Source organism: Orycteropus afer, unplaced genomic scaffold, assembly GCF_000298275.1.
Source record: "Orycteropus afer afer isolate SDZICR_OR568_19922 unplaced genomic scaffold, OryAfe1.0 scaffold00108, whole genome shotgun sequence".
Classification (NCBI taxonomy): Eukaryota; Metazoa; Chordata; class Mammalia; order Tubulidentata; family Orycteropodidae; genus Orycteropus; species Orycteropus afer.
Window position 1 is genome coordinate 1314227 of NW_006921695.1, and position 12661 is coordinate 1326887.

Genomic DNA, 12661 nt, shown 5'->3' on the forward strand with positions numbered 1-12661 from the left:
TTAGGTTAATTCTTAAGTCCTACCACCACAGGATTCTGCGAGAGCGCTGTCTCTTTAAATATCCAAAATAGTCAAGCCACTTTTTAAACCTACAAAATGGTGGCGTCCTCCAGACCGGAAAAAGTCCGCAGCTCAGCCCACCTTTCTCTTCACCTTCTCTGTTTGTTCCCCAGCCACCTTGCACAGTCCGTACAGTCCCTGGCTAGCAGGATGATTTTTAGGTTAATTTTTAGGTCCTACCACCACTCAGGAATGTCCAAGTTGTTTTTGCCGTCAGGGGCGCTCAGGTCCCTGCCAGAATGCAGCTCCGTATATCTCCTTTTTTTGGTATTTTCACGCAAATTCTTCTGCTAGTTGGGGTTTAGTCTACTTCTGTATCCTTCCCTTCAAGGCTCAGCAGTCCGAGATTATCTTCTGTGTCTGTGTTAATTGGTTTCCTTTTCTTTGTTGAAGAGGGTCTGTGCAGTCCTTCTGCCTAGTCCGCCATCTTGTGGGAACTCCTCCAGCTTGGAGATTCCCGAGTGGTGGTAGGACCTAAGAATGAACCTAAAAATCACCCTGCTAGCCAGGGACTGCATGGAGGACCGTGTCTTGCTTTTATTTTTTTCTTTTTCATTTTCTTTTTTCTGGTGATTAGTTTGGTTGTAATTGTCTGTTCTAAAACAACTAATATTATTAATACTTTTGTCCCTTTTATTATTATTCTTAATCTTCCCCTACCAGGGCCTAGTTTTCAGCATTTTTTCTTTTCCCTGTGCCTGGTTGAAACTTTTCTTTTTTAAATTTAAGGTTTTTTTTTTTTCTTTCCCCTCTTTTTTCTTATGATTAACCCTGTTCCTTGATTTTCTTTTTGCATTTTTCCCATTTTTTTTATTTACTATTCTTCTTCTCCATTGTTTGTATTAGTCCGTTATTGTAAAAGTTACAGAAGGTTTATCTATAGAAGGAAATTTTCTTCTATTTAAGAAAAAAGTTATAAAGTTATAAAGTTAAGGAAAGGTTTATCTATAAAAGGAAATTTTCTTTGTTGGTTACCAGGGGTGGGAGGGGAGGGGAGGGAAGGCTGTTAGATAGATAAGGATTGGTTTGGGTGAAGAGAAGGGCAATGTACCAAATGTGACTGACAAATATGGCAGCATTGAGGATGATAAAGTCATAGAGAGGTACATGGGAGGTACTGACAACAAATACGAACCCTTTTGCTCATACAGTACTACGTTGTTAGTGAAGGCAAACATGGGTATATGGATGGATAGATGGGTGGACAGGCTAAACTATTAGATATGTTTATGAAATGGGGAGGGTATCCAAGAACAAAATAGGGTTGGCAGACAATGGTCCTATAAGTTTATGTGAATGATCAGAATTCCCAAGTGTATAGTAGAGCTGACAAGGGGCAAGGTTGTGGTCACTGCTTGGTCACAGTCAGCTACCCAGAGGGACCAAGTAGTTGAACCCACACCTGTGGTTTCCAGCCAAACAAAATACAGGCATATGAGTTGAACATTTACCTCAAGTAGATACACTCCTTGGAGAGAACAATCATTGGAGAAAGATGGGCTGCTTATGGACAGGGAGACAGCTCAGGGGGCAGGAGTGTATGGAGGGATGGACACTGGGAAGAGGTAACTATATGGAAGAAGTGGAAGGGGAGCTGTTGCATTGTGGTAAACTGTGGTCAATGACATGAGACAAAGTATATGTGAACTGCTGTATGAAAAGTGAATTTGCTCTGTAAATCTTCACCCAAGTCACAATAAAAAGGAAAAAAAAAAAGATGGAAAAAAAAAAAAAAAAAAAGACACAGCAAGTTCAACATCGAACTGCCCCAGAATTCAGCACCACAGATTATGAAGATTAATATTGATCTCAGATGTCTCAGTTTTCTATGACCACTGGTTATCCATAAGACAGTCCTCTCCACTCCAGGATAAACTCTTTTATGTCATCTCAGATATATTAATCAGTAAAAGATAAAATATCAAAACTTAGGAAATAAGTCATTGTTTAAATAGATGTGCTAAGAGAAAGTTAAGTCACTATTCTAGATAGACCTATACTATAGAATATTTAAAATCCATTTTGTTAACAGGATCAGAATGACCAAGATGTATGGGGACAAAAAGCTCAGAGCTTATATTTACTTTTTATAATAATGACTATTTTTTTATATGTCCAAGAAAAAAATGCAAAGTTACCAAGGTGTCTTATATGAATTTACATGAACTGAAAGGATTTTATAATCAAGCTAAAGTGATAAGATATACACAAAAACACCACTAATAAAACTGGAGAGCAAATATTCAAGGAAAAAAAACAAAAACCAAACTCATAGCCATCAAGAAAGGTTCCAGGCAAGAGCAATGACTGTTTTCCCCCTTCTGAGGACTACATGGGGTATAATGAATGAGTGAGATTTGACAAAGTAATTGTGGGAAGGCACTTACGGAAGAATCAATGCCAAGAGCAAAAGGAAGCCCAAAATAAATTTAGCAGCCGGGGAGCAGAGGAGAATGATCAGAACCGCCGAGTAATACTAAAGACAGGGAAGTGCTAACAACTGAGGTAAAAGAGACAAACTAGTAGATTGGAGTAGGGTGACAGCAGGGCTAAGCATTCAGTGGTAAATTTACATATGTCCTCATCATTATTTATTTATTTTTTTAGAGTTTTTTTGCTCAGAACTAGAGTTTGAGGGCAATAGGAAGCCTTTGAAAGTTTCAGAAACAGGAAGTGAGATAGAATTAAAGTTTAAAGGGGTACACAGTCACCCTCTTCAGCCTGTGTCTTGCCTAATGAAATATCCTGTTTTTCAAAAGAATGAGCTTACCACGAAACCTTACTGTTCCACATGCTAGCTGGTTTTCTAGTTCAACTTGCTTTCAGGTTTTCATCATGGGCAACAATGAGAATTGCACATCCTATTCCAGAGACAAGAGTACTGTGATTTTAACCATGTATGTGTATGAATGTTTAATTACATTAAAAGAAAACTAAGTATCATTGCTACTCATTTTTAAACAAGAAAACTGTTATGCCATTTTAGATTCATTAGTATCGTCTACTGAAGTTTTACCGTGATCTTAGAAAATATGGCAAACTAACTCACAAATCTTTTTTAATGTCTACCATGATGCCTTTGATTATTTTTGCTAAATATGGCAGAAATTTTTTAGTCATACTTTCTGATATTTGTAAAAGAAGATGAACACCAAAAAATGAACAACTGACTATAAACTGAGATCTTTATTTATTCACTCATTTATGCTTTCCTTAAATCTGACTTAATCTATTTTCCTTTTTTAAGTTCCCTCTCAGATGTATAGACTATAAAATAGAACAGTGACTGGCAATAAGTGTGAATTTACAATGACCCTTAGGAAAGGTTAAATTCTCACTATTATCTAACTGTAATACAACATTCAGGCATTTCTGGGTGGTGCAAATGGTTTAGAGCTCTATTATTAGCTGGAAGGTTGGCAGTTTGAGTCCACACAGAGGCACTTCAAAAGTAAGGCCTGGTGATCTGCTTCTGAAAGGTCATAGCCATGGAAACCCTATGGAACAATTCCACTTTGCACACGTGGTGTTACCAGAAGTCAGAATCACCTCACAGTAACTAACATTTACAATACAACACCCAGCACCTAATAGGTACAGTTCATACAGTAACTGATAAACAATTAGCCATGTTCTGAACAGTCAATGGTGGTTTAGTGGTAGACTTCTCACCTCCATGTGGGAGGCCTGGGTTTGATTCCCGGGCAATGCACCTCGTACACAGCAGTGGAGATTTGCATGTTGCTAATGATGCTGAATAGGTTTCAGCAGAGCCTCCAGACAAAGACTAGGAAGAAAGTCCTGTTAATCTACTTCCAAAACCAGTCAATGAAAATCCTTTGGATCACAATGGTCTGATTTGAAATTGATCATGGGGATGGTTCAAGACCAAGCACTATTTGGTCCTTTGCTATGAGACTGAGGATGACTGGATGTTTGGGACTCAGGTTATTTTTCAATTTGTTTAATAAGGAATCTGATTTAAAAAGAAAAAAAGGACTTGCAGCACAGTTTAATGAAAGCATTAATTATATTAAGAATGAGAAAGGCTTGGTTTCCAAACATCTACTTGGTGCTAGACAGGAGAAATCACTCTCTGAACCTCTATTTCATTATCTATCAGTTCTGAGACTAGAAGAAATTATTATTATGATCCAGATTAAATTTTTAAAGTTGCTATGGTTTTATTAATTAAATGTAAGGAATGTCAAGTTCAAAGTTTTAATGATTTGGTATTCAATACAAAAATATTCTTTATCTTTACCAAAGAACATTTAAATGAATTTTAATTTATAATGTGATGCTAACAGGTACACCATATATACAGAATAATGAAACCAAGTGCCTTTCTTCACCATGGAGAATGTTGTAGACAAAACTTTTTTGTGGTTATGCAATCTAACTTCAAAAATGTACCTAAATATTTCCTAATGGAGGGTGCAATAAATCTGAAATCAATACCACTAAAGCAAGTATTTAAAACTTAACATTTTTGGAAACTTTAGGTCTTTATATTTGGATACAATTAAAGATTCAATTCATCAGCCATCAGGCCCTGGGAAATTTGAGGCCTGAAATATCATAGGGCTGAAGGACAGAAGAGTTAAATTTACCTGGGACATTCTTTCACGGTGCTTGGCCTCAAGTCTCTCCTTGGCTTTCTGGAAATGGGCGTGTTCATTCTCATCTCCAGGCGTCTCCAAATACTTGTCAACGGCATCAGGGGTGCTGGCTGCTGTTGTAGGAACTAGAAAGCAGAAGGGAAAGAGGTTGAGAAGAGAAACAGGATATCCAATAATTTAAAAGAAAGCTATATTTCCAGTTATTTTCAAGAAGAATGAATTTAGTAAAGAAGCACATTCAAGATGTTAATGCTGTTTAAGAGAATACCATGAGACAGTCTGCAGCAATGTAAGGGTGTGTTTTACCGCTTCCAACGACAGAGTGAAGGAAATTTAAAACATTCCACCTTGCAATTATAGTATTATATTTAAAGTTCTTCACAAAACAAGCATGCATAGAACAAAAAAAGTTGGTGTTTAAGTATACAGACATGTAATCCCAAATGCTCTGGCTTTGCTACATTAATTTTTATAATTCTAAGTAAATAATAATATCATAAACATCTCACCTTAAAATTTCTGCAGAAACCAAAATAACAGGACCTCGGAATAAGGTACAATCTAGACTATACATTTTCAATAGCTTGAGTGCAAAGCCACCCTTCATGAGAAAGTATTTAAAGCACTATAAAATGAAACATGAACATCAACAAATGCATTTCTGAAATCACAAAAGGGCCTTTTCTACTTTCACAAATTTGATGTTGTTGAACAATATTACTGAATTGCAATATATACTGCTATATTGTGTGGAAACACAAATATCCATAGACTTGAAGCATGTCCTATGAAAGAAGAATGAAAATGTCCTAATGCATGAACTGAGTGAATTATAATGCTTATTATGAAAGTAGTTTTCCAAAAGATTAGTAGCAACTAGTGGGAATCCAAGGAGCTCTGGTAGCATAGTGCCTAAGGTATTTGACTGCTAGCCAGAAGGCTGGTGGTTCAAACCCACCAACCACTCCTCGGAATGAAGGTTGGGCAATCTACTTCCATAGTGATACCCCCATGGAAACCCAAGGAGGGGTTGATATGAGTCAAATCCTGAATCAATGGCAGTGTTTTTTTTTCTAAGTGGGAATCCTGAGTATGGATTTTAATTCACAGAAGTATTTTTAACCTGAAAAATGAAATGAGGTGTTTTTACTATGTTCAGGGTTAAATTGATTTTTTTGTTTAAAAAAGATTATTTAAATATCACCCATGTTTCAAGTATTCTTAATCACTATTTTTATCTCATTATTTGACTATTATATTTGGGAACTAGTAACATCTCAGCATGACTTGAATGAAAAGTAATTATAACTAGGTTATTCTGAAAGTAAACATCAAGTTAAAAGCCTCTGACAATGTTTCAAAGCCCATGCTTTGAAAACACATCTGGAATTGTAATAATCCTAAGGCTCCAAGATTTTAATGAAACTCTCAAAACTTTATTGTTAAATAATTAAATAATCTCTTCAATTTCAAAGAGAAACATTTGTTCTGATTGTTTCCTTCTATTTTAATCATTGTTTAATGATTATTATCTTAAAAAAAAAAAAGGCAGTTTAGAGTCTGTTCATGTATCACTTTGAACTGAAATGTAAGGTGTATTCCTGGAAGCTTTTTCAAAATGCATGTTTGTCTATGCCTCTCCAACTCCTCCCACTCTACTCTAGGGGATTTTGATTCAGATGGTCTGGGACCGCCACTTTTTCTGGTGGTTACTGATTGTGTATATTCATCTGTCCCCGTCCTCCATGCAGTAAACAAGACAGTGTTTATTTATTGCACCTTTCACTGTTAGCAAGGCGGAGAGAGAAGGCAAGAGCATGGGCTTTGCAGTTAGGCACACTCACCCAGCTCCTCCTTAGACTAGGTTACTGGGTGGTGCAAACAGTTTGCACTCAGCTGCTAATGGAAAAGTTTGGCAGGTTGAGCCCAAACATTACTGTGGAAGAAAGGCCTGGCAATCTGTTTCTGTAAAGATTACAACCAAGAAAACTCCATGAGTCAGTTCTACTCTGTAAAACATGGGGCTGCTATGAGTTGGAATCAATTAGATGGCAATGAGTTTAGTTTTTGTTCCTTCTTAGACTACCTGTGACCTAGGGTAAGTAACATAAGGACTCTGTGTTCTAGTTTCTTTATCAAGTGGTGACAGCATGATACCAGACTATGTGTACACTTCAGCAGTGAGAGTGGCAAACAAGGCACTACTTACATGTCAGTGCCCCTCCCTCCTCCTTAGTTTATTATGTCCTATCCAAATCTTAAAGCTGATTCTAAACCATGAGGAAAATCTGCTCTTTTTCTTTCTAATCTACTGAAAATGAATTACATACAGAAAGTGTCATCTATAGGAAAGGTAACACATATTTTTCTCAAATATCTTAGGTACAACCCAGTTCTTATTGAAAATAAGAACTTAAATTGTAAGACTCAAAAATAATATCAATGGTAGGCATTTTTTCTGCATACATTCAAGCAAATCAATATGCAAGTATTTTTAACTTAAATCATTTTCCCACGGAAAAAATGAAATGGAGGTGTTACTTAACACTCTGAATTTGTTTCCCATGATTTTAGTAATTTACTCATCACTACTGGTGGAGTGCAAATTATGAGTTAAAAACTAGAAAGTAAAATAATGACAAATTTTTAGCAGAATACAATCTTGGAGAATAAAATAACTAAGGAGGCCATATTTTAGATTTTATACAAAGGAAAATGCATAAATTTTTGGGTTCATATTTACTGATTAAAATAGTTGTCTTGTTTGTAATTGCAGCAACTATTATATGGCATAAGCTCCTTTAGAAAATTATAAAACTTACTATACTGTTTTTAGGTGCCATCAAATCAATTCCAACTCATAGAGACCCTATGTACAACAGAACAAAACACTGCCCCATTCTGTACCGTATCTACAACCACGGCTTTGTTTGAACCCATAGTTGTAGCCACTGTGCCATTCTATTTCATTGAAGACTTTCATCTTTTTCTCTGACCTTCTAATTTAGCAAGCATGATGTCCTTCACCAGGGATTGTTCCCTCCTGATAACATGTCTACAGTATGTGAGACAAAGTCTTGCCATTGTCGCTTTGAAGGAACATTCTAGCTATACTTCTTCCAGGACAGATTTATTTGTTCTTCTGGAAACCCGTGGTATATTCAATATTCTTATTGTGTAAGTAGGAGAGTTTCTACCCCTCAGTTTACAAGTTTTGTCTACTGTGCTATGGGCAGGAAAGAGTTGCTATAACATCATTGAAATATAGCTTGACAATATGAAAAATAGAATATGAAAAAGAAAATAAGGGAATCAGAATGTGAAGTATGTTTCATAGGATTAAGGATATTTCATATATTCTACTTCTGTTCAGGCTTGTGAAATAAACACAAATACTGTATTATCCATTGATTCAGTTTCAAGACAAAATCCCTGTGAATAAATTCTCATTACCTGTCCTAGTTACTTCCTTTAGTTGAAGGCATGAGAGGAGCTGTCTCAGTCTGTGCTTGCCTGCTAACCTAATGGTTTGCAGTTCCAACCCACTCAGTTGCACCTCAGAAGAAAGGTCTGGCCATTGGCTTCTGTAAAGATTACAGCCAGGAAAACCCTATAGGTAATTCTACTCTGTAGCACATGGGTTGCCATGCGTCTGGAGCGAATAAATGCAATAGGTTTGGTTTTTGTTTTGTCTCTTTTTTAAAGTATAATTTAATATTTTTAGTCATTCAAAGTAACCTAAATTCATGAAAATGAATGAAGGTTTTCTATATTCATACCATCCAACAAACTATATCACTGTCTATTCAGGGATAGAAAATGGCGTATCTTGATATTTTAAAATGTATTTTAGTATTTTATATCATTGCCTTGTAGCTGGTAAGGAAGAAGGGGAGAACATTTTAAGGAGGAGCTTTGATAGTAAGCTCACTTTCTTTTTCTTTAATATTCCTACATCCAAAAAAATTATCTTATCAGGACTTACTGCCATTTTGTGATAAAGACCATGGTGAACAAGGACATGATGTCAAAAGGGTGGGCAGTGGGAGGAGGTATAGTGAGCGGCCTTGTCCTTACCTTTTCAAGGAAAAAAGTAGCCCCCAAAAATGTCAAGATATGCCCCAAGGCACAAAAGCAACAGGAAGAGAAACCAGCCTAGGAGGGTTTACTTTTGTTTTTTTTAAACTACTACAAAGCCAGGACGGCTGATTTTTCAGTAGTTTATCCCATTCACAGTCCTCTGCGGTTCTGTGGAAGCTGGGTTATGGCTCAGATTTCTCAGCTGGCCAAATAATAATACCATCCATTCACTGGTGTTTACCGCTAGGGTGATTTACATGTGTTCTCATTTACAATGCAAGAAGAAAACAAGTTACCCAATTACATTCACTGTGTAAGGAGGAAACATTGCTCACTCAGATGTCCAGACATGCAAAAAAGGAAAAAAAAAAAAAAAAAAAAGTCTCAATTTAGGGTTAGGTAAACTATGAAAAGGCTATAAAAGTAAATTTTCAGGGCTAATTTATCCACTTGTCCAGGGCACAATGAAGGGTTGCTTTGTTTTGTCAATATACAACATGACTTGGTAAAAAATATATATAAATACTTTGTTCTCCTATCTATTGGCCTACTTTCTGTCAAAAAGCTATTCCTGACCCTGACGTTATCTGGCTAATGACTCCTGCCTGACCAAACTGTGGGATAATTAGGTTTAAAAAATAGTAATCAAGTGAAAGATCCCATAGACCTTGCATATAGAGGATCCTATTCAAACATGATCATTTATGCCTTCTCCAAGCAAGATTTTGCTGGATGTGTTCACTTTTCTACAGGAAACATATATTTCCTAGACTTAAACTCAAGGTTAAACATCAAAGTTAAACTCAAGTTTACTAAAGGAAGTAACCGGGACAAGTGATGCAAATTTAATCAAAAGGATTATATCTTAATATCGAATAATGGTTAACACACAGCATTTGTGTTTATTTCCACAAACCTAAACAGAAGTATTTATGTTTTGGCCTCTAAGAGTCAAATCATTAGCAACACTATGCCTAGGCTTTTAACTTTCCAAATGACCTTCAGATTTAATTTCCATATTTTAGTCTCATAGCCATCGTGGAGTATAAGGTAAAATATACAGGATGCTGCCACTCTTCCTTTAAAACAGTGAGAATTAAGTGTCTAAGTACTTACATCAAATGCAACAGAAAAGCATAGCCAACGTTCAGAACATTACTGCCTGAAAGCAAAAATTCTGCTTCCTAAAATACAGCAGCATTTTGGATGATTAAGGCTTTCTTTATAAGCCTCATTCTTGTTCATACAACTCTGGTTGGTCAAGGGTATCTGAGAACCTGAGATAACAGCGCTCTCTCAGACAGATTGCCTTGAGTGTGCTTGTTCATTCCTTTATTAAGTCCCTAGGCAGTACAAATAATTACCTACTGGCTACTAACCCAAAATTAGGCATTTCAAACCCACCCAGAGGCATTTTGAAAGAAGGACCTGGATCTACTTCTTAAAGATCATAACCACTGAAAACCCCATGCAGCACAGTTCCACTCAGCACATAAGGGTCACTATGAGACAGAATCAATTGGATGGGAACTTTTTTTTTTTAATGTATAAGTGAGACACATGGGAGAAATCAATGTACAAAATAAATATCCTTGCTCTTTTAGAACTATACTCTCATGAGAGAAAAAAAAAAAACCCACCACAAAAACAAATTTTAAAAGAAAAAAACAAGAAGTCATATTGTTTCTAGAATGTGACATATATTGTGGAAAGAGGAAAAAATAGAAAACAGAACAGAGATAAGGATCAGGATTATCAGTGGTGGAGGGAGGAGACTGGATCTCATTGAGAAGGTGACAATTGTACAAGTGCCTGAAGGAAGTGGGGGGAAGTTGGAGACAGGGTTATCTGAAGAAATTCACAGCAGACAAGACAGCTAGCACAAAAGTCTTAAGAGGCAAGAGTACCTGGAGAGTTCCAGGGAGAGCACAATGGCATGCGCTGAAGACTTAAGAAAGAGAGTGGTGGGGAAAGCCATTGAAAATGGGGGGACAGATCATATAGGGCCTTGAAGCCACTGAAAGGACCCTGAAAAGCCAATGCAGGGTGCTGAGGAGAGGAAAAGTCAGTCTGGCTGCTAAAGGAGCAAAAGTAGATAGAAAGTGATCTTTTAAGAATAGAAAACAAAGATGACAGTGGATTGCTACAGGGTGGTATCATGGACGTGGTGAGGGGTTACCATGTAAGGTCCCTTAACATGTGCACACATGCATGCATGCACACATGAGATGGGTCATGGATTTGCTCTTTCTGTCACAAAAGGCTGTTCCCTAAACCACAAGTAACCAAATACTAAGGGAGAAACGGCTTTCATGTATGTGTGTGAGTTCATTTCAGTTTTAATAGTGATGCACCAATGCCTGACACAAAATTTAAACTTCACACTGTAATCATCTGCACATTCTACTTCCTTAGAAGGGGGAAAAAGTTTGCTTTCAGTTTATTAATAAGTGCTGGTGCTGAACCCAAAGTTCCAATCATAAAATACACCACAATCACTGAGATCAATGAAACAACGCCAAGGAAACAGTGCCATTTTTGCATTTTCCTTGAGACAACATCTTAATTTTAAGGGAAGTTACTTCACAATAAGGTGAACTTGCAGTTATCTTCAAAATAAGGTAGAAAATCATTCTCCTCACACACCTGGAGGGCCTATGTATTCAGATAGCTCATCAAATCTAAATGTGTGTGCAATGATTACCCTCATTTTCAATCCTGATGTTGTCAGTACTGCAAGAAACTGCCTCAATATTTTTGTTCGTTTGTTTATTTAAATTCGTTTCCTCAATTTCCAGAGTGACACATAACTTTATAGAGGTAATGGACTCAGTAAGCAAAAGGAGTAATAATCCCACCTTCAAACAGTAATGACTGCGACCACATATGCCAGGCCAAAAGGCCAAATGTTTCCTTAAAGGGAGGCCTGTGAACGGCACTTAGTCGATACACTAATGTTAGATACTAACAAGAAAATTTGATTACTGTCCTTTTGTGAGCAGAAAGCAATTTATACTATTGACAAGAGAAGAAAGTAAATTAAGAACTATGTAAGTCATCAGCTTATCATTGAAAATGTTATTTCATACAGAGCTAGCAATGCTGTCATTTGAAATGGCTAGGATTTATACAGCAGAGGTGACAAGGAAGATAATTTATATATAGGTGAAAATATGAACCAGTAAAGAAAGATTTTACGTGAAAATTTAATCTCAAAACATGGCAGTGTTCAAACAGCTACTTAACTTAGGAGGGGGGGAAAAAAAGAGAAAAATTCCTCCATTTCTCTTGTACCAAAATAGAATAAATAAATAAATAAAAAGAAAACACAACATACTATGCAGTCTAAACATAAATATTTAGCACCAAGTCCTAGACACATGAACCATTTATAATGAGAAAATAAAGTTTCTGATCATTATATGTGGTACTACATTCTCTTTATACAAAAAAAAGAACAAAGACATTTTCCCTGTAATACCCTCACATCACACATATTTTATAGTCACTGCAATCATAGTTGGCTAAGAACACTATCAAAGCATCCTGTGGACATAAGGTAATAAAAATGTAATCTATACTGTGTTTACTCTAGTCAAGCTACATTTCTTTTACATATCTCAAAGGCATATGTTGACAAGGGAATTTTGTCAAATATATGAAGTAAATGTGAAAGAGTGAATATTAGTTTTATTTTTTATCAATATCTATATCCTATTTAACACTATGCACCTAAATTTAAAAGTGACTTTGTTTGAACCTTAAAAAAATATGTTAGGTAATAGTCAGAATAGCTTGTTGTTGTTGTTGTTAAGTGCCGTCGAGTCGTTTCTGACTCATAGCGACCCCATGCACAGCAGAACGAAACACTGCCCGATCCCACGCCAGCCCCACAATCC

General features: G+C 36.4%; 1 protein-coding gene across 1 annotated transcript in view; it reads right to left on the reverse strand.

Moving 5' to 3' along the window:
- Nucleotides 1–12661, reverse strand: part of LOC103199254 (amyloid beta precursor protein) — a 347436-nt gene that overhangs the window by 125194 nt on the left and 209581 nt on the right. The window contains exon 7 of the mRNA XM_007943494.2: nt 4674–4807. Coding sequence (XP_007941685.2) covers nt 4674–4807 — 134 coding nt within the window. The remainder of the gene's footprint in view (nt 1–4673; nt 4808–12661) is intronic.